Below are 23071 nucleotides of genomic sequence, written 5' to 3' on the forward strand. Positions count from 1 at the left end.
TAACTCGATTCTGAGCCTGAAATATAAGTATGTAAATATATATATTTGGATCATTTATCTGATTAATGAGGTAAAGGTCAATTTTACATCATGTACCACAAAACTCTGTGTCTGAGAGATCAACAGAAATAGGGAAAAGGTAAAAAAGGGAAAGGAAACACAAACACATGAGTCTGTCTTCAGATCTACAGCTTCACTGTTTGCTCAACAGAAGAAAATTAAAATATTGCCTCAAGCCAATTCCACTGAAAACCAAGCAAGCAGTATCTAAATTTCTTGTTTATATTTCACAATGATTCACATGCACATGGTTTGGTAGCTACAGCTCCACAAATAAGCTGGATCACCAGTGATAAGTTGCCTCTGATCTCCACTTTCACTTAGCGCCAGGTGGACAATGGACAGGTTTTCTGCTGGTAGTCTAGGCCCCAGTCAAGCAAGCAAGTAAATAAAGTTTTATACCCCTACAGCCAGGAACTCTTGTCATTACACAGCTTTAATGGTCATCAGAGCAGTCATACTGATTAACTGGGAGCTGTAAAAGCGAGTGGAAGTGCAGCCCCTTCTCAGTGAAGAGGACCCCTGACACAGGACAATTTCTGACAACAACCAGTGTTATCACTATCTGCAGAGATCCTGAAGAAGTTAAGCCAAAGGAAGGCATCCATTAAAAAACTGTTAAAAAATCTTACTTAATTCCAGCTAGACAAATTAAAGCCATAAAAGTGGTTTTCTCTCTTTGACACTCTTGCCATGAGCTGCAGGTCTAGATTTAGCCTATATATCCATACCCCAAAGCTGAGGTCATGACTACGATCTCCAGACCTTCAACAAAACAGAAGCTGTGTGTTTAACAGGTGCTAGCCATGATTTCAGCGCTCTCTTCCGCTGCCCCAGTGCAGTCAGAGCTGGGCTGTGCTCAGGCTGCTGTCAGTAGCCACAGGTGACACAGTCAGCCCCCGGGTCCCGGCTGGAGCCGTCGATGCCGCGCTCGGCCAGCTCCTGGAGGAAGATGTTCAGCTGCTCTGCCTGAGCCTCAGGGAAGGCAACCGTGTGCACACAGCTGCTGTTGCTGGGGAAATAGGCAGATTTTGCTCCACTGATGGCCACCTCAGAGGCTGGAAAATATCAAAGATATAAATAAATAAATAAATAAATAAATAAGCAGCTGAATTCACTTAGCTTAGCTTTGTCCTGATCTTTGCACGTGTGCTGGCATTCCAATTTTCTAAACTAAAGTCTCCAACTTGGAACAAAAGTGCCCAGATGCATGCTTGCTTTTATTAAGCCTTGGAAAATAACTAGCAACTGCTCTAGCAACTAGGCACTGTCTACAGTAAAATATTTTCCATTAAGCATAGGAGAGGTAGGGTGGGCTTTTTGTGTATCTATATGCACATTTATTTTTAAATTAAGGCAATAACAGCAGAGTCATAGAGCCTGCTTTGGGTCACAGATTGAGCAATGGATGCAATGGGAGCAGCCGTACAGTCCCTTACAGGGCTGCCATGAAGATGGCAGCACTGCTGGCTAGGGCCCAGCTGCTGGGCTTTATTGTGTGTACATACAGGTGTTGGCCAATTTGCTGAGATTCTTCAATTATTGTTGCAAGATAAACAGTTTTATGTCCTATTGCTGTCTGTCCAGTAGGTCACACAATCCTTGTGCAACATGCGGTTTGTGTTAGGGTGATTCCAATTTACTGGTTTTTAAAAAAACAGGTCCTTCTTCCCACAAATATTTGCATAAATGTCATATCTGGTATCCCAAGATGAAACAGCAGTGCCTGCATGAGAGTATTATAGCTAATGTGTTTTCTTTCTCATCAGTTTGCCAGCTCAGCACTGGCTCTCACGATGTCACACGTGACAAGGCTGTCACAAAAAGAGAAACTTTTCCTTCCTCCTATTTTTTTGATCAAAAGAGAGGAAGCCTGGTGTCCCCACGAACAGACATATCTAATGAGCACTCACGGTTGCAGACTGCCAGTGCTTTTCCCCCAACAAGCTGTGTGGTCCAGGAGAACCCCGTGGCATTGCCACACTCTTCATACAGCCTGCTGCTCCTGAGGAACTGGAAGTCATAACCCTTGGGAAACAGCGGAGGGGAGAAAATAAACAAACACTTGGGGCATGCCATGGTAGCTGCGAGGGGAAGAAACAGTCAGGGCAGGTAAACACAAACACTACAACCTCTCCCAGCCCTGAGGGATATAAAACAAAGTATAGCAAGCAAAATTAGGCTTTACCAAATAAGCAGTTGTAAAGGAAAGAATAGATGCTGCAGATTATAAGGCAGGAATGTTACCTTGTTGCACATGGGTTTGCAGTACTGAGTGTTGTCAATGGTCATACACACCAGCCCCCCATTTTTTGGGGCCACTGGGTGAGGGCATGGAGGTAGCTGCTTGCAAACTTTTGGGTGGATAAAAAGAAAAAAGAAAGAGAGCAAGAAAACAATATATCAGAGTGAAAGTGGATATAAAAGCTTCCCCTTCCCAAGCAAATTCATTGGCCTGTCTCCACCAGCCGGCATCATCAAAGCAAGCACTTTTGCTTGTTTGAAATTTTTTCATCCCCCACTTTTTTTTTTGGCCAGACCCTTGGAATTTTCCCCTCATTTGTCACTGTAACTACAGGGTCAGCCCCAGTTACACTTTAGAGGCAGCTCACTGTGGCATTTGCATTCACAGCACTGACATTCATTGCTATTGTGGCCAAAACGATCCAAATTTTTCTTGGACAAATATGACTGGCATGCCAGCTCCATGACAGCACAGAGGCTCTGGCTGGAGGGCAGAGCAGGCCCTGCTGGCCCTGTGATTGTGCTGCTGCTCAGCACCAGTGCTGGGGATGCAGGGACAGCAGGACCCCCTGTTTGTGCTGCTGTGCCTCCCCAGTCCCAGTGCTTCCTGTTGCTGAGACATCTTTTATATTTTGCCCCTCCTCCCCTATAGAAATGAAGTCTCTTGGTTCATTCTGTGGTAGAAAAAATTTCCTTTGTGCTTCTGCTCTGCCATTTTGTTCAATGGGGTTGGTTCAGGAGGGGCCTCACACTGCTCCTGAACGGGGTGCAGCAGATCAAGAGTTTCTTGCAGAGTCCATGCCAGGAAATTAATTGAAGCTTTTTCACCCTTGGCAATGATATCAGGCATGCATTTTGAAAATTTCTGTGGAGATAGGGGAGAAAAAGTCTAAGTTGAAAAGGAAAGACTTTGGAGCCTTAGAATTAACATATCTGTGAACACAAAGAAGCTCATGTATTTCTAGGTAGCTACTGTTATTTATCTCACTATACTGCTTACCTTCAAGCCACTTTATGTATCTGGAGCGGGGCCAAACTGGAAAATATATCTACAAGGACACTTTTTGGACTAGCAGTATCAGGACCAAAGCTGTGGTGAGTCAGATGACCCTAATGTTTTTCTACTGTTGTGTGTGCCTCCCCGCCCCAGTCTGTACTTTGTACATTGCCAAAGCAACACACGAGTTGTGCTTGCCCACCCAGAGCAGGCAGACACTGCAGGAGCCCACCAGCACAGGAGGTGGGTGCAGACCAGACCCTGCATCAGCCAGCCTCTTACCTTGAGAAACCCATTCACATCATCTATGGTTGCACTTTTGCATTCACTTTGACCGGCAAAAGCTCGGATTTTGGTAAAATCTAAAAGACAAGCAGAAGCAGGTACTTAGCTAGGTCATGACACGTGAAAGAACCCCAAATACCACTTGTGCAGAGGAACTCTCCTTCCATCCTGCTTCTCTCCTATCCCACGGTCTTAGTACCGGCTTGTATACCTGAGGTGATCAGGGCTCAATTCTGAATAATCTGTACAAATATTGCTTTGTTGGAAACAGCAATGTGAGCAGCTGTTCGGGGCCACTCAGGGCTAGGTTCCCAAGCAGGCTCTTCATTTCTCTAAGACAGCTCTATTTAAATAATTGTTACTCATATTCAAGACCATCTTACCTGAAAGAAGAACCGCTAAACTTAGAACTAACAGTGTTTTCCAGGGGAGGCAGGAGCCGAGCATTTCTCTCTGCAGGAGACCACGGGTAATTGCTTGTTGCTTGTGGTGCCTCAGAGCAAAGCCCCGCAGTCAGGCACAGGGCTATGTGCCTGTGTGTGGCTGGCTGTTCACCCTGTGCTCAGTCCCCGGCCGTGCTGGGATCAGGGATTAAGGGGAGGCACACACTGCCCCACTTGCTGGGAAGCACAGGAGAGCTTGCCAGAACAGTCAGGGGAGGGCAAGGGCATGTCCTCGTTAGGGCACTGAGGCAGACTGGCTCTGCTGCTGCCAGCTCCACCGGGAACTTTTCAGATTAACTGGTTACTGTAAACATGTTTAGTGTATGCACACTCTTGCATGCTCTGGCTGTCTCACCACCTTCCCATCTGTCTGTGTTTGCCCCTCTCTCTCTCTCACACACACACACAAACACACTTTGATAAAGTAGACATAATAATGCCTTAACTTGTATGTCATGCTCCAAGAGAAAGCTCAGAACAGCAAACGACAACAGATTTGAAACAATGGATTATGATCTGTATCCTGTAGCATCCAGAGTTTGGCTAATTTCTTTTTTCTTTTTTTTTTTTTTATGAAGCCATGAACCTCATGTGCTTAAATCCATTTATGGGAAGAGCTGAATAGCAAAATTGCCAGAAAAGTTCCACCTTTCCTACCCCGCACATTTACTAGCAGATTAATCCAATTGTCCTAGGGGGTGTGACCCATGTGTGCAATGCAGGGTTCAGAGTCACAGCCTGTCACACACCTGCACACGCTGCCGAGCCCTCCTCCCCTCCAACAAACCTTTAATGGTTGTTATTGTCACCACCTGAGCAGAACTGTTCCTTTTGTCTGCAGCTGTTTCTTGTTGTTGAGCACAGACCTTCTGTTTTCATGTCATGTTATGAAACATTTTTTTATTTCTTAATTAATTTTAAATTATTTTTTATTTTGTTTTTTATCAATTTGTTTTTATTAATATTTCATTCACTTACTTCTGCTGGTTGTAGTGTACACATTATGACCTGGAGCTCCAAACAGCTACCTTGCTGAGGCTGACACACGCATATTCCATATTCCTTGGAAGATAAGCAATATGCAGCCAGGAAAACAGGCCCTGGGAAATCCTTGCCAGTTCATTCACTAAGATGTAGGTGGTCCTTAAGATATTTTCCTGCCAAAATGTACCCAGGTGAGTACCCAAGGAGGCCCACTGATTAATGTGGAAAGTCCTTGGGAGATCAGAAGGTACACACAAACCTGTTTATCTCAACACAGAGCACATTAGCACAATTCATAAAAGTGGAGAGACCTCTGGCTTGACTAGATAGAAATTGTGTTTGTGACATACTTGAAAGGAATAAATGGCAGCTTTTTCTTTAATGTTCATCACAGGTACTTTCTTTCCACCACCACGTCTGTTCGGGAGGCGCTGTATGGAGACATTTATTTAGGAGATAAACACGGGGTGGCAGCACTTCTCCAGTACAGATTTCCCAGAATGCTGGCTGAAAGCATTAAGTCCCTCTTGGGGGCCATACACAGGCAACCCTTGCATGGAGGATTAAGTTGTTGCCCACTGACAAACAAAACTATCACAGAAGACAAACGTGGTCTCATAACCTAAGAGTTACAAATAAAAATCTAATACTTTTTCACTGAATTTCCATTAATCACAAGGACTTAAGAGTGATCATACACCTATTAACAGGAAAATGCATATAACTATTTCAAAACCAAAAAAAATTCAATTATGTTGGTAAACTAAATTCCTACAAGAATAGAAGCAGCTGAGTTGAGATGGACCATTTTACAGCAGCATTGAAAAAAAACATAGAAAAAGATATACCTTTACATGCATGGTAGGAAAAAGCTTTTTATTCTATGATTGTTGTGTTGTAGGAGAGCACTTATGTTTCAAAAACACAGGTAATTGAAACGACAGTAACAGCACATATGCACTGAAGGTGATTTAAATATTACACGTATGTTAACATGTTTTATAAAAGAGGCAAAGATACTGTTAGGTGCTATTCAGCCTTCTCCCATCAAAGCAGCCCCCAGCTGTATGCATTGCTAACTCCAGTAAGGAAATTGGACCCCAGAATTTCCCATTGTCTAATCAGAAGCAACAGATCTGCTGATCCTTAGTCAGAGTTGGGAAAGTCATCTTCACCTTTGCCCATCAAAGGTTTGAGGTTCAGCTTTTGGTTTGAGTACCTGAGTCACACTTTGTCTTTATCCAAAGAACCAACAGAGCAGCAGTTAAAAGTAAACTGTATTTTGCTGTCTTATGCTGATTAAAAAAACAGACTCTGTCCATTATATCTTAGGTAATGAGAGACACTGAGGGTTAAAAAAAAATCAATTTCCAAGAAAATAACCTTTTCTTTCTTTCCTGTTAAAATCTAAAATTCCTTATGTTGAATATAAAGCTGTCAAATTTGATTTTCAGAAGCATCCTCTTCATTAGTGGTCTTCCTTTCTGGTTTTAAAAGGTGACATGTCACTAATGTCAAAACACGAGTTTTTTAGGCACTTCCCATGAGAATTCCTGTCTTCCAAAGTGACCATAACATGCAGTCTTCTGGTAAATGGGCTTTTTTAAATCCAGATCCCTGTGTGTATAATAAAAACAAGGAAAAAATTTTCATATTAAGATATTTCATGATAACTATTATTAGGTGGAAAAGATGAAATAATCTTAAACTCCTTTGGTAAACCAAAAGATACCTTTTTATCAGAGCAAAGTAACTTAAAGTTCTTGGAATGCAAAAGCTGTTTTATTTGACTTCCATATACTATACAAGGCCAAACTTTCCGTAACAGCTGAAGATTTTGCAATAAATCATTTATTGGGTGCAGATGCTGGGATATTTTCCTTTCTGTGTGTTTCTTTACCTGACAATGACTCCAGGCCGAAGATCAAAGTTTTTGTGCACAATATCCAGCAGCTCTTTCTCTGTTTTTTGGGAAGTTCCATAAGTGAACAGTGAAATAGACAGTGGATGAGCAACCCCAATGGCATAAGAAACCTGTGGGGAAAAAAGGTGCCTTAGTCAGCCAATAAACACAGCACCTCGGGGCAACACTGGGCAGCAGAAGAAAGCATTAATTTATTAATCATCTTAGGAAAACTAAGGCCTCTCCTTCACTTAGCATATTTGCACAATCTGTACTTATAGAAAAAAGAAAACTTTGAAAATGCTGAGGCCTCTGGATTACTTTCTCCCTAATTATCCAGTCACCCCATGCTCATTTCAATGACCGAGTGTCAGAGGGTTGAGGGCTCAACAAATATCTGGAAAAATAGCCAATAAAATAGCCAATAAAATAGCCAAAAAGCTAACTGCAAAGTTTCAGTTTCAAGAAGCCAGCTGGTTATTAGTGACATTACAGTGGGGTTGAACCAAGCATCAAGTCTTCCTTTCTCCACAAAACCATCTCCAAGACCACTTCTACTACGGTGGTTCGTACCATGGGCATTCAAAGAGAATCTAGAAAGGGACAATGGTTTTGAGAGCAGCAACACCCTCAGCAGGGCATACCTGGACCAGAACACGGCGGCAGAGCCCAGCTTTCACCAGGGACTTGGCCACCCAGCGGGCGGCGTAGGCGGCCGACCTGTCCACCTTGGTGTAGTCCTTGCCAGAGAAGGCGCCGCCACCGTGCGCGCCCCAGCCGCCGTAGGTGTCCACGATGATCTTCCTCCCTGTGACACCGGCGTCACCCTGAGCCAGGGACAGAAGTGCTCCATGTCACATCCACTCAGCCTCAAACAAGGCTATGCATGCCCTCAGGGCAAGTTGACCGCACAGGCATTGCTGGGGGATAGCTGAAGGAATGAGGTTGTCTCACCAAGGTACAGCAGTGTCTGTAGTTGTTCTTTAAAGCCAGGTTCTCAAGATAAGCCATTCACAAATTTGTTTGGTGAATCAAGCCAACAGGCTTACACCCAGATAACTACAGCATGCACTGCCTGTTTTAATTGGAAATATGGAAGCTTTGATTTAGAAACTATCTACTAAGCATCCCAACATATTACGGAATATTGTTAAAACACTATGTGCCATAAAGGAGCTATTGAGAGATTTCACACTGTTTAAAATATGAAAAAAATCCAGCCTTTCCTATCTTTTAGCCAAAATCACAAATTGTCTGAATATTAAATAGTAGATTCTTTTTCTATTTACAGTCAAATGTATGTCAATGGTACCTTATAGATGGTCACATAGACAGTGGCACCCAGCACTTCCAGTGCAGTATCAGAGACTGTGATATATGTGCTAAAAACTGCATTTCCTACCCCAAAATATTTATAGTCTAATTTGAACTGTACACAACGGGTATGGAGTACTAGGCAGTCATAGGTAATTGAGAAAGGATTATTTCTTTCTAAGAACAGATACTTATAGATGAATATTCTAAAATATTAAATAAGGAAGAACAGATAATATTCTGGTTGCCTACAGCAATCCTGACTGCTCCTCACAAGTGCTTCATATTTTCATTTGATGTGGGTTAGCTGATCAATACCAGACTAATTGTCTGACCCCTGCAATTTACTAAATCTTTAAGCTTTCTGGTTTGAAGAAAACATGTTCAAATTTTAAATTCCACTGCCACCTGTGCAGGCAGATTTGAAATTCTTTGCCTCAGAACATCATGTCACTGAAATTCAACTGCTGGAATGTTTGCACGGCAAACACAAGAGGGGAGTCCAGGTTTTTCTTAGAAAGACTGCATATACACAGAAGTAAACCTTTGGCACTGTTTGTTCCATTCTGCTAAGAAAGCACTGAGACATAACTCTGGATTTTAGATAGCTGAGCATGTATTACAGGATCCTGTCCTTGGGTTTTTCTGCTTGCCTCAAACCTCAATTTTTGATGGTGCAGACAGTTGCAATGAGAACACCTTGCATGCCACCATGACTTGGCTGCAGAACTGAGTGAGAGGAAGAATAAACGGACATGTGAAAGGCAAAAAAACCCACCCCTTGTTTCAAAGGAGCTGAACAAGTACAAATGCACTTGTAAAGTGTGGGGAAGTCATTGTTGTGGTGAGCTGTAAGGTCTTTCCTCATCACACCAGCAGGTACTGCTGATAGGAAAACGATGACAGCAGCAAACCTAATTTTTTTGCCATAGCCAGAATTCAAGGTCCCACCACTCTCAAAAACATAAGACAAAAATCCTAAGTGAAATATCTGTATCTTCCTTAGGTGAATTGAGCTGGAGGTAAGACAGTCTCCTGTAGCTAGCTTTGTTAAAAATAAAACTGAGTAAAGCTCTTCTGAGAAATAAGCAGAAAGCTAAAGCTGGTAAAGTCAAGAGGAGAAATAGTTATTTCTATGCTGCAATGCCATTGTAAATTGCACAAGTGATGATAGCAGTTGGAAGGTCATGGACACATAGGCAAATTGACCCATACTGAGCAAACTTAGCCCAAGTTTAAACAGCTGTAAATGGACACTGTGACTTTTCTCAGTCTGTATGTGCAAACATATGCAACACAGCTCCAGCACAAGAGCAGCAAGGAATACCTGGCTGGCTTATCACTTGTAACTATAGTACGTTTTAAAATGGATGCAGTTCAGTACACACCTGAAAGATTTACATTTTTAATGGGTGCGCTTCACTGCACACATAAAAATTTTCCTGTGTGTAGCCTTCTTTTTCTATGTAGCTATGATTGCTGCCTTGGTTCATTCACTCTAAGTTACAGCTCAAGACTGACTCTCCTTTTGCACATAGCCTAGGATGTCAATGATACACAAAATTACAGCGATACAACCCATTCAGCTGCATAAAAATACTTTTTTTTTTGTAGAATCAATAATTATAATGATAAGTCTCAATATATTCCTACCTATTACCTGGTACTAATGTAAAAAGACAGAGTGCCTTAGAAATAATTCTAGAAAATTTGAGTAAGTGAATGAATTTGTAAAATAAAGGGAAAATGCTGTCTACTTGGATTTGTTTTAAAATCGAACCTAATTTCAGGAAGGAGCTTTGAAGTTTTGTTGTGATATTTCTGAAGGCATCTGAAGATTAAAACATTCACAATGGTAAATTTGTTTTCAAAAACTAAATTTCAGAACTGCTGATCCTACAGAGAGTGGAAGTTCTTCCTGACTTTGGTGAGAACAGGATCAAATTGTAAATCCCATCTCCTGCACTGCCTAAAAATAAAAGGAACATTTATTTTCTCACTGGAAGAAGCCTTATTGGGGCTGATTTTCAGGACAGATGAACACCTTCAGCTCTTACTGGTGTCAGACAGAACAGTGAGAGCTATGCAGATCTGAAAAGCAGGTTCACAGTAAGAGAAGTAAAGCTTCTCTTGTCCATCTCTCTGTAAGAAATGCTTCCCATGAGGAAGGACTGCTGGTCTCAGTGCTGGTTCCCAGAGGGTTTTGAAAATCCAGAACTGGGCTGTACACTCTGTATGCAATGAAAGATTGGATGCAGACTTGCCTGCCTGGTCACAACACATGTACAGTATCACCAGGCCCTCAAAGGTTACTTTGGCATAGGACATGTGAAACCCTGAGCCCTTCTCCCACATCCAGCTGCAGGAAAAGTCTTCCACTGGGCAGCTTACTCCTTACCCTGGGACAGAGATGCCAAACCTGAGCATTGAAGACACACATACAGGGAAAGGCAACCTCATAAGACCACCAAAATACAAAACGTCCGCTGGGCTGAAGGTGATAAACAGTTTTGTCATCCAAGTATTTGGCAGGGACGACGACCTGGATGACGCGTTCCTTCAGGGTCCTGCGCATGTTCTCCAGGGAAATGCCCTCATCGTGCTGCACCGAGATCACAATGGTGTGAACACGCTCGGGGATCACTGCCCCGTTCTTCTGGATGTACTGGACTGTCACCTGGGGCACACAGGGACAGAGGGAGCAAACATCAGAGCTACTGTAAATGTGTTAGTGGGATCCGTCAAATGTCACGCAGCCTATCCCAAAAACTGTAGCAAAATGTCAGTACTGATGTTAGAGTGATCACTGCTCACAGTGATGCCAAGGTATGAAAAATGAAGCCTATTTCCTATTTCCTCACTGAATTTTTGCTATGCTAAAGAAAAAATTGGAAAAAAAATAGAAAAAACCCAACTCAATAAGGGCAACTTGATTCTCTATGAAATCATCCAAAATATGTCTTTCAGGCGTGGTTTCCTTCAAAACTCTCAAGCCTCAGAAATTTATGTTCTTGGTGTATCTTGATGTCAGCCTGAACCCCTAAATACAAATAAATCCTTTGTATGTCACTTTTGACATCCTTTAACATCCTTTGGATGTCACTTTTCCAACAAGCACAAACCACTTTAGTTCTGAAGGGTTAAATGTCCCTTCAGTGGCAGGTGGTGGAGTGCTCTGAGACAAGTTAAACATTTTCCAACAGCCAAGAGTCAATGTCACAAGCAGTGGAAAAGCTTCATCTGCTCTTTGTAGGTAATCCTGATAGGCTGAAACACATCAACTGCTGCCTTAAAAAAATTTCAGTATTTCTGGAAAGACAAGGTGCTGGTTTCCAACATTCTGGGCAATCCCCTGCAGTATTTACCTGTGTCTTAGAGTCGGGCCTCAGCCAAGGGAGCTCTCCACTGCGCCTCAGCTCTGCTAACCTGGCGTTCAGTTTGTGAGCGAGAATAATTGTTAGGGGCATGCATTCCTCTGTCTCATCTGTTGCATAGCCAAACATCAAACCCTGCAGGAGGAGAGAACATACTTCAATCACTGTTAAAGGCACCACAACCAAAGGCAATGAGATTTCATCTGAAGCAAAGAGTCAGCAGTATCCTCAGGTTTACTTTCTACTGTTTTACATCACAGTGCAAGAAGCCAAAATTCAGATCAGGCTCCAACATGTTACAGTGTAATGAGAAGCAGACCGTGTTCCTAGAATTTTTTCACTAGCCTGAAGGCTTACATGTTGAGCTAGAAACCTCAACAAAAATGAAGACATCTGAAAAAACCCAATAGGTTCTTTCACAGAAAAATAAAATCTGCTGGAGAAAATATTTCAGGACTATTCTGCCATGGGAAAGATGTTTTCAGTACCCTGGAAATGTTCCAGAGGCTTTTATGTATGAATACAGACACACTTATGCTTATTGCAGCTCACATCTGAAATTTCAGTGGAATGGGGTGTGAGCACTCCATGAAGGACATACCCTTCAAACAGTTTAAGGCACCTGCCTCAGATTTTTCAATGCCACATGCTTAGAGTCACAGCTTCTACTGTTATATATTATATTCATACTGTTATATATTAATTTTATTATTCTGTCATGTTCCCTGCATCAGATTATCATTTGCTAAATAGAATTGGCAGCATTTTCTTTCTCCTCATCCAGTGTATGTTGTGGGGGGAAAAAAAAGGGGAAAAAAGACAGGAAGGCACTTGCATCAAATGGAAAGTGAGGCCATCAAAGTGTCAAAGAAAGTCAAATCTCTTTTCATCTTATGTAAAGAGATCTCATGTCCCCATGACAGCAGGAAATCATTTCAATTTAGTCCTCAAGGGATTTTTTAACAATATTTCCTTGGCTCCTGAACTCTGATTCTTGCACTTAAAGTTCTCAACATCACTCATATAAACTAGATATCACTTCTAATGATAACTAGTAAATGTTGAATTAACTCATATGGCAACAGTCACATTAATTTTTATGCCAGTATCTCTCTCTTGAGAACACACCATAAATGCCTACATGTGTTCTTTAGTTCAGAGAAACTCAGTTTAGACAGCCTTAATTACATGGAGCACCTATTACAAGAGCTGCCTCTGGGAATAAGTGAGAATTAAATGTACTCTGGTATTTATTGTACTACTGCTGAGGGCAGGTGAAACATCACCTAATGTTTTGCTGCACAAAATCTCAACAGCTCCTTGAATGTGAAAAGATCCTTTGTTTGTTCCATATTACATGGCAAGTCTGAAGATGAATGGTCTGATGAGCCTAAAACTACACAATAAAACCATGAGATACATAAGCAAAAAACCTTTGCTGAGTTCTAAAGGGAACCTCCTCAGCTACTACAAACTGCCAGGGCTCTCCTGATTTGCCTGGAGTGCTAAAACAACACCAGACTAAAGTCTGCCCTCAAGGAACCTCCAACTGTTTTAGTAGAATTATGGGTTTTATTCTGGAGTAAAGGAAAGTGTGGAAATACTTTGACATGGGTTTTGATGTAAAAAAATAGGGCATTAAGATGGAGTAAACTTTTTTCCTTAAAACAGCTTTGGTATTTTAGATGTGATGCTACGTCTACCTGATCTCCAGCACCAACATCCTCTTCATTCCTGTGTAGGTGAACACCTTGGGCAATATCAGGTGACTGTTGTTCCAGTGCCACTAAAACATTACAAGTCTTGTAGTCAAAGCCTATTTGGAAAAAATAATAGCAGTGAATTAAACTCTTTCTGTCATAATTAAGGAAAGTAACCTGGAACCAGGGGACAAAATTTTTGTTCTGAAGGATACCACATCCAGAACTCAAAACCAAACTGCTATTCTTTAGTAAAATTTTTGTCAATATCACACTTGAAACCTTTTTTAGGATGGGGTGGGATATATAGGGTTGCCTTTCTTGCTTGTTACTTGTTATTTTTTCTTGCACTGACTCTGTGCCAATCCAATCCAGATCATGAGCCTCTCCCAAATGAATACCAATGAAGTCCTCTACATGAATTCCCAGAAGCTGAGATTTTCAGTGAGTGAAGACTCTGCTCTTTCCACATTATTTGTAATATGTACAAAGCAGTGTCCATACTGAAATCTCATGGGACTTTGCATGAACCACAAACAGAAAAACACCAGATTCAGGTCTCACAACAAATCTGGTATATTAATAGCAACTTGCTTCTCCAAATCCAACCTTTCCTAGAACTGTAGCTACTGACAGCTGCTGACCGAACTCATGTTCAGCCAGTACAACACATATACATGTCCATATGCACATGATCCACTTGAATGCTCCTCACCCTCTTTTCAGTAGGCTATGTAGAAAAGAAAATTATATTTCTGTACATAAGTGTTTGGTTTAGGGTTCTTTTACTTCTAGAAATTGTTTTTTACTGAGTCACCAAATTTCCCCTCATCATTGTTGGCAGTTTGGATAAAAAGGAGATTTATGACCTCCTAGATTTGCCTCTGTGTTGTGGAAGCACTGCTGTTGTGTGACAGTGCAGGCAACCTGCAGCTGAGCTGCTGTAATATTCTCCCATCGCAACCTCCTGCAAATTTAATTGCAGTCAAAGGGCTGCAGTAAACAGCTTGTAAACCAAAAGCTCTTAAAAGATACACTTCACTGTAACAGAATACTTGGAATATTTCTACTGTATAAACAGATACATGCAAATCAGAAAGTGAAATGTGTCTGGTGCACAGAGCATTTTGTCTTTTTTATCATTTGCATATCTCATTACCTAGATCTGGACCACACACTGCTCAGTGTAAAAGGAGATATTCAGAGCTGGCAAAGCACTCTGCAGTGACAACCACCTTTACACCTGGGAATTCTAAATGCTACTGCAGTACAAAAATACAAATGTACAATGAAATGAACTAGGTTTCTTCTCTCTCTTTTGCATCGAGGTGCAACAACCAGCTTGCCAAATGAAAACCAAGAGTCAAGTTCTTGCAAGTTTGGAGGAGTGGTAGGTTCTATGGTTCAAGTTGCATTTAACTATTGTGGCCAAATACCACAGTTCAAAGCATAGTCTGCCTACTCCAAATTCAGTTTTAACTAACAAAAGGTTTTTACTTACTGAGGTAAAGCCAGAAAATGTATCATGTGGCACCATGTAAGCAGCTTTCACACAGCACATTAATTTTGTGTCAGGCTTCCTAAAGCCCCTGTATGGAAGAGGTGACAGACCTGTTTTGTAGTTGCCTATTGCTTGCTCTTCCACATTTTCATGAGTTTTTCCACCAACCTTTAGCTGAATCATCATAGCCAATATGTCTAATTGCATCTCGGACAACTCGCTGGTAATCCACAATAGCACGAGAAGTGATCTCCCCACAGAGCAGCACCATTCCTGTCTTGCATACTGTCTCTGAAAAGAGATAAGAACAGGAGTATAATAGCAGAACAAGCCAGCCACTAAGACAAAGAATTGTGTTTGTGATGATGCTGATTTTGAGAGCTCTATTGGATGTATACAGTGTAAATCCTTTCTATCCATATTTTTAGCAATGCAACTCCATCTATAAAAAATTCTTTTCATATTCGCCATCTGTCTGAAAGCAAGGAAAACACTAATATGTCCAATTTACAAATGGGAAAGTCATAACACTGAGCATGATTCAGTGATATGCAAACCTGTTCCTTCCAGGACAATTCAGTTCACACACAAAATCAATGGCTCTACTCTTCTACAGCCTGCTTGCTCTTCAGTCTTCACAAAAACTTTTACTGTTTCTTCTCATCTCTCCTTTTGAAAACTGAAATTCTTATGTAACTTTTCGAGACTGAAACGAGCTAGGTCTTTGCAAATATCCTAAAAAAAGAATGTGATTTTGTGATGACTTAAAGCAAAGCAGCAAACAACTCACCACAAGCAACCTTGGCATTCGGGTCCTGTTTGAGGTGGGCGTCTAGTACAGCATCGCTGATCTGATCACAGATTTTATCTGCAAGACATCAAAGCTGTGATTCAAAACCACAGCACTCAATACAGAACAGGGACTGTTTGCATCACTTTCAGTAGGTATTTCAGAAAGGAATTCTTTTATTGCTTATTACTGGCATCTTTAAGGTAGCTAAATAGAAAGACATATTAAACATCCTTCCAGCAAACTCAGCAGATGCAGTGGGGCATCTACCTACCAGTGTAAACTAACTAGAACTTCATCTGTAGTTTTCTGCACTTAGATGTGAAACGAGTTTAATGCACAGAATAACCTGAGAGGTTAAGAGGTTTTATTTGCAGCTTTCTCCTTCTCCAGCACCACCAGCTCTGCAAAGCAGTGGTGCTCTAATGGAATGAGGATGTTCCACCACCACCCCAACAGAAAGTTGCAATGTACCTGACCTACACTGGTAGTAAAGCCTGAGAAAGTGTTGAGAGTAATAGAGATAATGCACAGCTCAGTGGAGGGCTGGGTTTTGGGTAGATTTTTGTCACTGCTTCCTACCATCTGGCAATGTCACCTCCTATAATCCCTGCAACCCACCTACAGCAGCACAGGGAATACACACACAGCAGCAAAGAAGGGGTTACCAGTTGCAGTTTGCCTGAGGTAAACTTTTAGTCACATGCCAAATACAAAGGTTTCAGTTGAAGCTTTTCATAATAATATTTTATCTTTTTCTTTGTTTCTTTCCTAATCTTTAAAACAAATATTGAATCTTAATCAAATAATCTAGCCAATCTAATGGACACAAAAGGGCAGCACCCATAGCAAGGTTTTCCATGTGAAAATGGTAAATATTCTTATATAATTTAATTTCATTGTTCTTTAAAAAAATTTAGTATTGCTTTTAGATTTTCACATAACAAGCTGTGTGGCAAAATAAATTAATCTCCTGCCTTGCTGTGTGCAACACAATCTGTTGGAAAGCAATGTTTTGTAAGAGTCTGTCATTAGAGGCTTTTAATACACTTAAGCTCAAGTCAAAATAAATTCTCACTTATTTTCATGAAGAAGGTGTACATTTAGCTAAGAGGGACAAATCAAGGACTGGAGAACTAATGTGATTCTGACACTCTTATCTCCCATATTCACTCCCATCTCACCACTTAAACACAAAAAGAATGAACACAAACAACAATTAGCAAATGTAGGCTGCATTGGAACTTTCAGCCTTGCAAGAATTGTACAAGGATTACTAAATTTGGGACAATTATTACCAAACAGGAATCAGACTTGCAATTTAATTAGATGTCCAACTGAACCTTGTTTAGCAAACCTGGGTAAAAAGGTGGCAGGAGTGATTAAAATGTATCTTTGCTTGCTCTCATCAAAGTTTTCATTTTATAAGGACATATATCCACATTTTCAAGCATAAAAGCAAGAAATATTGAGAACAATATGCAATTTATTAACTGGGTGAGACAACAGAGCAACTGGGGTTAGGATGGCTTTCTTAGTGCAGGTCCAATACCCAGCAGCAAACTGTAGTGACTGGAACTGCTTTGTAGTCTTTTTTTCACCTCCCAGAGTTTCAGTGAAGAACCTTTATTGCTGCCCTTGCTCCACATGAAGCATGTCTCACCTGCATTAGATGCCTCTCTCCCACATGCCTAAGTTCCCTGTATGGCACTCATTGGGATGTTATATGTATTCTTGCCAAAACACTCAAGAAGGGTGTTAGGAAACTGTGGGAAGGTTTAGCACAGAACGAGAAGAATGCCCTAAATCAGAAAAGTCTATCTTACAGGATGAAATCAATCAAGAGACAGATAAAGATTCAAAAAGGAGAGAATCTAAAAAGAGTGAGAGCCATGGAAACCATTCATCTAGAGGCATGCAGGATTCCTTATCCTTCAAATGTCTACATGAAAATAGAATTATCTTTTTAAAAGGTATGAATGAAATTCAACTGGCATTTACTAGCTTGTTTGAAGAGCTCTTGCATGAAATATTATTATCTATATATGAAGGTCAGATCAGATTACATTTTGGAGAAGAACCCAACATCTAATAGATGTTAAAGAATCTTTAACATCTATTAGGGTGAGAGCCTAATAAACTAAAACAACAGATTAGAATAATTTGATCTACTATACTTGGAGCATACCTTTACATAAAAATAGTCTGAGGCAAATCAGTTTGATAATACATGTCATATCTGATTGTTGGTGCAACAATCAGCAGTTCTAGTGCAACTAGATCCAAATCCAGACACAGATATGTCTGTCAAGACAGGAAAGAGAAATCCAGCTGGATGATTGGCTGATGAATGCATTAAAGTAAAGGCATGTCTATTAGTGAAGGTCTATGGTGTAAAATAAAACCAGGCATTCTATTTTTAGCAATGCTTAGCAGGCTTTGTGCACCCTCCATTATGTTGCTTAAACTTCTCATCTCAGCTGGCCCATTTCTCTCATTATCTGCTAAGTGTGAGAGGTTAAGTTTGTCTATTATTTTTTCCTTTTTATTTTTTCCCCTTCTTTTTTAGAAACAGGGAAAGCAGAATGGAACACCTCTGGTGAGATACTATAATTTTTTAAAAAAACCATTTAATAGGTCAGAATTCAGTCCATGCATACCTTCATGTCATGAATTACCATCCAATAGAATAAATATTGCAAAAGGAGTATCTGAAATGACTGAGCAAGAAAAGTATTAGACAGCCAAGACTCTTTTCATGAAATCCAGTCATCCCACAGACCCAGCCTTATGGCAGAAATGTCAACAAGCCATGGAACAGCTCTTGCTAACCATAAAATGAGTCTGGGGAGGCTGATGATAAACCCTACTCAAAATCCCAGTTGTAATACTAGGAAGTAAAGGAGGTGGTCAACCACATAGGTGATCTCTGATAATTAGAAGAAACTTCACAGTTTTCCAGATAGTTAGACATAAGTTTGTTACCTTAATCTAGAGTATGTAAGAGCCTAACAAAAGTTCTCAAAACCTTCACAGGAATTCAGTTTCACAGACTCACCACACAGAGCAAAAAAAAAAATTTGAACAGCAGTAAAAACTGAAAATTTTTTTCAACAAAACTCCACAAAGCACAACAAAGTGGTACAGCCAAACTTCTGGCTTTGATGGTGTAGTAAATATAATAAACATTGAAGATTTGAAATGGCAAGGCTGATTTTCTTCAAAACCTGTAACCATAAACATTAAATTCATTATTTTTAATGATATGTTATTTTTATCAAGAGAAAAAAATTAAACTAGAATGTGAATTTTTATATTCAAAATATGGCAAACAGAGCAATTCTCAGTTTTCTGCTAAAAAAAATTAATCAGGGAATAAATGCAGAAACTTAGCATAAGCATTTCATCAAAAAATCAGCTTTCCTACAAAAGATTTTCACTAGAAAGTCTTCAAATACCTGCATTGTGCTGTACATTTTTCCTATTTAAAAGAACCCTTGAGGAGTGCTAGTTGATAACTGCAGTGGTACTGCAATATTAGCAGTGTCCAAATGTCTTGTACAGCTGTTCTCCTTGTTCAATGCAGTTTACTGAAGGATCATGCATATCATTAAGTATATATAATCTTAAATATAAGACATGCTGCACAGATCTGCATTTTCTGGGGTTTTTTCCTTCATGATTTTTTCCCCTGTGAACATCTACAAGATAAACACATGCTTTTATTATGGCTGAAAATCTGAAGGTGCTTTTAGAAGATGTTTGGTATTAGATTTTTAGAGAGATTCCTTAGTACTTTCTGGAAAACTGAATGGCAGCCAGTTTGCAGCCAGTTCTACCTGAAGCCACTCCAGCTTGGGGAGGGAATTACTCCTTGGTGGTTTGACATCTGTAGGACATTGTGGGGCACAGAAACACACAATGCTTTTCAAAGCACCATGAAACCTGTGCAACATGACAGACACTACAGGAGTAAGGAAAATGGAGCAGTGACAAAATAGACACCAAAAAAAAAAGAGTTATCTTTTTCATGCTTCTGTCTGTGTGCTTTTATTATTATATTGAAAGGAAGAAGTCATGTGTAAGTCTTCAGAGAGTTTGGAATTTACACTACTAAATGATTAAAGATCTGGAAGGAATTCCCATATATTATGCCCAGGGAGTTTTGAAGAATCTGGAGTGAGAAGATGGCATAAACAGTCTTCTATGATGTCTTTGGGGAGCACAGATGATACCTGTAGGTTAATTATTGACAGCTATTACTTGCTTCTATGGAATCTGGACTTCTCAGTGACACCCAGCTCTAGGCATTGCACAGATACAAGGCAGCTCTCTGTACACTCAGATAAATAAGCATGTAATTTCTCCTGCTTTGTGCATTAAGAAGGTCTCCATTAAAGCATTCAATACTCAGCTAATACAATCAGAACAATTCAAATTTCCACCAGACAAAGATCTGGTTCAGGACCTTTACTGCACATAATGCCCTCTAGCAAAATTATACTATCACATACGGAAGAGAAATAATCAAGAACACGCAAATTTTCCATTTTGTATAAACAGAGGAAATCAAAACTCACAATAAAATTCTATTGCTACAGATAACATCAGAAGCCCAACTGCAGCCTCAGGCACTGGGCCTCATTTTAAGAAATAGCCAAGATTTTCCTGGGTGATAAAATCCTAGTAGCATGTCCACACCTCTTGTGCAAAACCACAGAGGGGAAAAGGGGCCTTGGCCAGGATGTAGGGGTCATCAATTTGCTGTCAGGGGCCAGAGCTGTCACTGAGATGATTAAGATCCAGTGCTGATGCTCAGGAAAAAGAATTTGCAGGACAACCCAGAGTTACTGCCAGCCTGTCCTCCTTTGATCTGGAAAATCTCTATCTTCCCTTTGTCATAGGCACTGGGGGTTTCAGTACCCAAAGTGAAGAAGTAGGCTGTTTAAGAAAGCATCACAGCCTTGAAAACAGCCAGGTAAATTTCAGTTTCCCCTCACTCGAAAATAAATATCCCAGGTTGGTACTTTGTATCTCATAGCACCCAGAGACCCAGCAAGCTCTGCCGGGCGAGAGAAGCTGCCGGGATATCCAAGTGGTAACTGTGTTTCTCACGGGCCGGCCTTGTACTTCAGCACAGGAGAGAAATAACATTCATGGGCCTTAAACTCAAGAGAGGGTTTGGAAGGAAAGAAGGGAATGTGAATAAGAACTAAAAAGCTGGCCAAATGCTAAAACAAGAAATGAGATAAAGACTGGTAAAGGAAAGAAACCAAGGAACTCAGTTGAATCTGGGGACTCAGTTGAACTCTCTCTGCTCTGAGACATGCCTATTTTTGCCCCAAGATTATTAAAAAATAATGATGAGAGTAGCACAAATTGAGACCTGTTGTCTTTGGAAATAACATCATCCATGTAAAATTACCACAACTGTATTATGTGATTTTTCCCATGAAACTCCACAGCACTACAGACACTGGATGTAAATATATATAAATTTGACATGGGACATAGGTTCCAAGGACAAAACGTGGCTATCATTTTCTGACTGTGTTACATCAGAAAGAACCCCAACTGGTTTAACCTGATGTAGTTGCCTTCACATTGATGGAGAGGTACTCAATTGCATCAGCCATGGATTTGATCTGCAGTAATAAGTTAATCTAGAAGAGTATCAAACTATAGACATAAAGTTCTCATTGCTGACCTTTTTATCCTGTGCTATAGAATCATCCTATCCATTTATGATTCACTCACATAATATGAATACAGACATGAAAAACCTTATTACAGCAAAAAGCACAGGCCACCAAATCAGCTTCTAAAACAAATACACTTTTCAGGACCTCAAATAGCCCATTGTCCCCTGGCCTCACTTGAGGGAACAGTTGCTGTTGACATAAGGTGTATGTTTATGGTGGATGAATATTTGTTTTCAATAAAATTGAACTAATCTCTGCTGACCATACATAAAGTTTAGCAAATAACTGTCCACTATTTGCTTAAGCAATTCCATATATTGCATCAGATGATGGAAAGGGGTGGGAGGCGGGGGGCAAATTGGTGGCTTTGCCCTGTACAGCTGCTGGGACCACTAAAAAAAGGCTCTAAGATGGGCTACCTAGGGATATTCCTGTCATGGATGACAGTCTTAGACCACTCCATATGTGCAGGACAGTTTCACAGGGCCCATAAAGATATGGAACTCGAGAAGCAAGCTATGCATTCTTACCCATATGTGAAACTTGAGCCTGTCAGAGATACAGTGGTGTCTCCACAGGAATACTGAAAAAAAATTTAGATGAAAAAGAAGGAGCAGCATAAACCTCACTGCCTTCCTCAGCTGAATATATACCCTGCAAAAGCACATAAACTTCTGTTGGAAGCACTCTAGTTATAGCAGTTCTATAGTCTGTATGGACAAAGTCCAGTAGAAAGAAAGTAGAAAAAGCACCCTGTTACAAATAACTTCTCTAGTAAGATTAACACCAGGTGAATTATTCTTTAGGCTTTTAAAACACCTCAAATGAAAATATTACACTTTTTAGACTTTTAGCAGAGCTGGCTTCTTACCTGGATGTCCTTCTCCCACGGACTCCGATGTGAACATGAAAGCCCCTTCATCATCAAGCGTGTAATCACATAAACCATCCACCGGCCCATTCATGGCTCTGATGCTGCTCCTGATGGGCTATTACAAACGGAGCTTGGAGAGCTCTACCTTCAGTGCCTTCTGTTTAAGAAGGCTCTAACAGCAGTACTATTGCTGTCTTCACTTATTACCTCTTGGGCTAACTTGAATTTCAGTGTGTGAAAGCAGCATGTGCTTGCATCCGTGCCTGCATGCAAGGAGTATGCATGTGCCTGAAGTCTGTATCCCTACCTAGCCTGATCTGTCAGTGCCTGAGCTGCTCCTATATATGGAAAAGTGAAAGTGCCCAGATAATCATGTGAGGAAAATGGAAGAGCCCATTTCTTGGCAGGGGAGTTAGTTAACTTTAGGATACTTCACTAATTAACTCACTTCTTGGAAACACTCTGGATTCAACCTCTGCAAGATTGGTTATCTTAGCAGCTCCACTGAGCATGAAGTAATACCGGAGTGCTAGTGACAGTTCAGGCCAGCTGCTTTTCTCTTTGGCTCTCCCCTGATTCTGGGATCTATGGTGTGCTTCCAACTCTGTGTTGTGGTTTTGCAGGGATAGATACAAAATGTGTAAACTCACGTCTTTCCTAATGAAGGACTAGAAGAAGGTTGCTCTGCATCATATTACCATACTTTCCTTTTACTTTTTCATCTCTAGAAAACTAGAATTGCCTCATGATTTTTTTTTCATTCATTTTTTGTGCACATTTGAGACAAAACATCTGATAAGATCTAGCACCACGCTGCTTCACAGTCTGCTACACAGAGCTTACCCTTCAGCCTTTTCTTTTCTTTTCCCCTGTCCTTTCGTCTATTAATACAGGTCCATT

The 23071-nt window shown here is 40.6% G+C and overlaps 2 protein-coding genes across 2 annotated transcripts; both read right to left on the reverse strand.

The window, feature by feature from the left end:
- Nucleotides 1–930: 930 nt before the first annotated feature.
- On the reverse strand, nucleotides 931–4033 carry LOC115948548. The gene is made up of 6 exons (XM_031061834.1): nucleotides 3970–4033; nucleotides 3584–3663; nucleotides 3055–3169; nucleotides 2308–2414; nucleotides 1974–2088; nucleotides 931–1118 (listed from the first exon to the last, which is right to left on the reverse strand). Exons 1-6 carry the CDS (start codon nucleotides 4031–4033, stop codon nucleotides 931–933), a joined length of 669 nt encoding a protein of 222 aa, XP_030917694.1.
- A 1845-nt stretch (nucleotides 4034–5878) lies between these two features.
- MAT1A (methionine adenosyltransferase 1A) lies at nucleotides 5879–22497 on the reverse strand. Its single transcript, XM_005417282.2, has 9 exons — nucleotides 22169–22497; nucleotides 15596–15673; nucleotides 14974–15096; nucleotides 13308–13420; nucleotides 11596–11739; nucleotides 10686–10907; nucleotides 7561–7743; nucleotides 6914–7047; nucleotides 5879–6630 (listed from the first exon to the last, which is right to left on the reverse strand). Exons 1-9 carry the CDS (start codon nucleotides 22260–22262, stop codon nucleotides 6528–6530), a joined length of 1194 nt encoding a protein of 397 aa, XP_005417339.1. The 5' UTR covers nucleotides 22263–22497; the 3' UTR covers nucleotides 5879–6527.
- Between the last annotated feature and the right edge of the window lie 574 nt (nucleotides 22498–23071).

Source organism: Geospiza fortis, unplaced genomic scaffold (assembly GCF_000277835.1).
Source record: "Geospiza fortis unplaced genomic scaffold, GeoFor_1.0 scaffold130, whole genome shotgun sequence".
NCBI lineage: Eukaryota > Metazoa > Chordata > Aves > Passeriformes > Thraupidae > Geospiza > Geospiza fortis.

Excerpts from the sequence above, each read along its gene's own strand:
- LOC115948548 (XM_031061834.1), bottom strand. The coding sequence starts at position 4,033 with ATGCTCGGCTCCTGCCTCCCCTGGAAAACACTGTTAGTTCTAAGTTTA. Across the intron at positions 3,664-3,969 it reads TTTAGCGGTTCTTCTTTCAG|ATTTTACCAAAATCCGAGCT; the intron begins GTAAGATGGTCT and ends CTTGTCTTTTAG. Across the intron at positions 2,415-3,054 it reads GCACCCCGTTCAGGAGCAGT|TTTGCAAGCAGCTACCTCCA; the intron begins GTGAGGCCCCTC and ends TCCACCCAAAAG.
- MAT1A (XM_005417282.2), bottom strand. The coding sequence starts at position 22,262 with ATGAATGGGCCGGTGGATGGTTTATGTGATTACACGCTTGATGATGAA. Across the intron at positions 7,744-10,685 it reads TATTTTGGTGGTCTTATGAG|GGTGACGCCGGTGTCACAGG; the intron begins GTTGCCTTTCCC and ends TCCCTGGCTCAG. Across the intron at positions 6,631-6,913 it reads CGGCCTGGAGTCATTGTCAG|GGATCTGGATTTAAAAAAGC; the intron begins GTAAAGAAACAC and ends TTATACACACAG.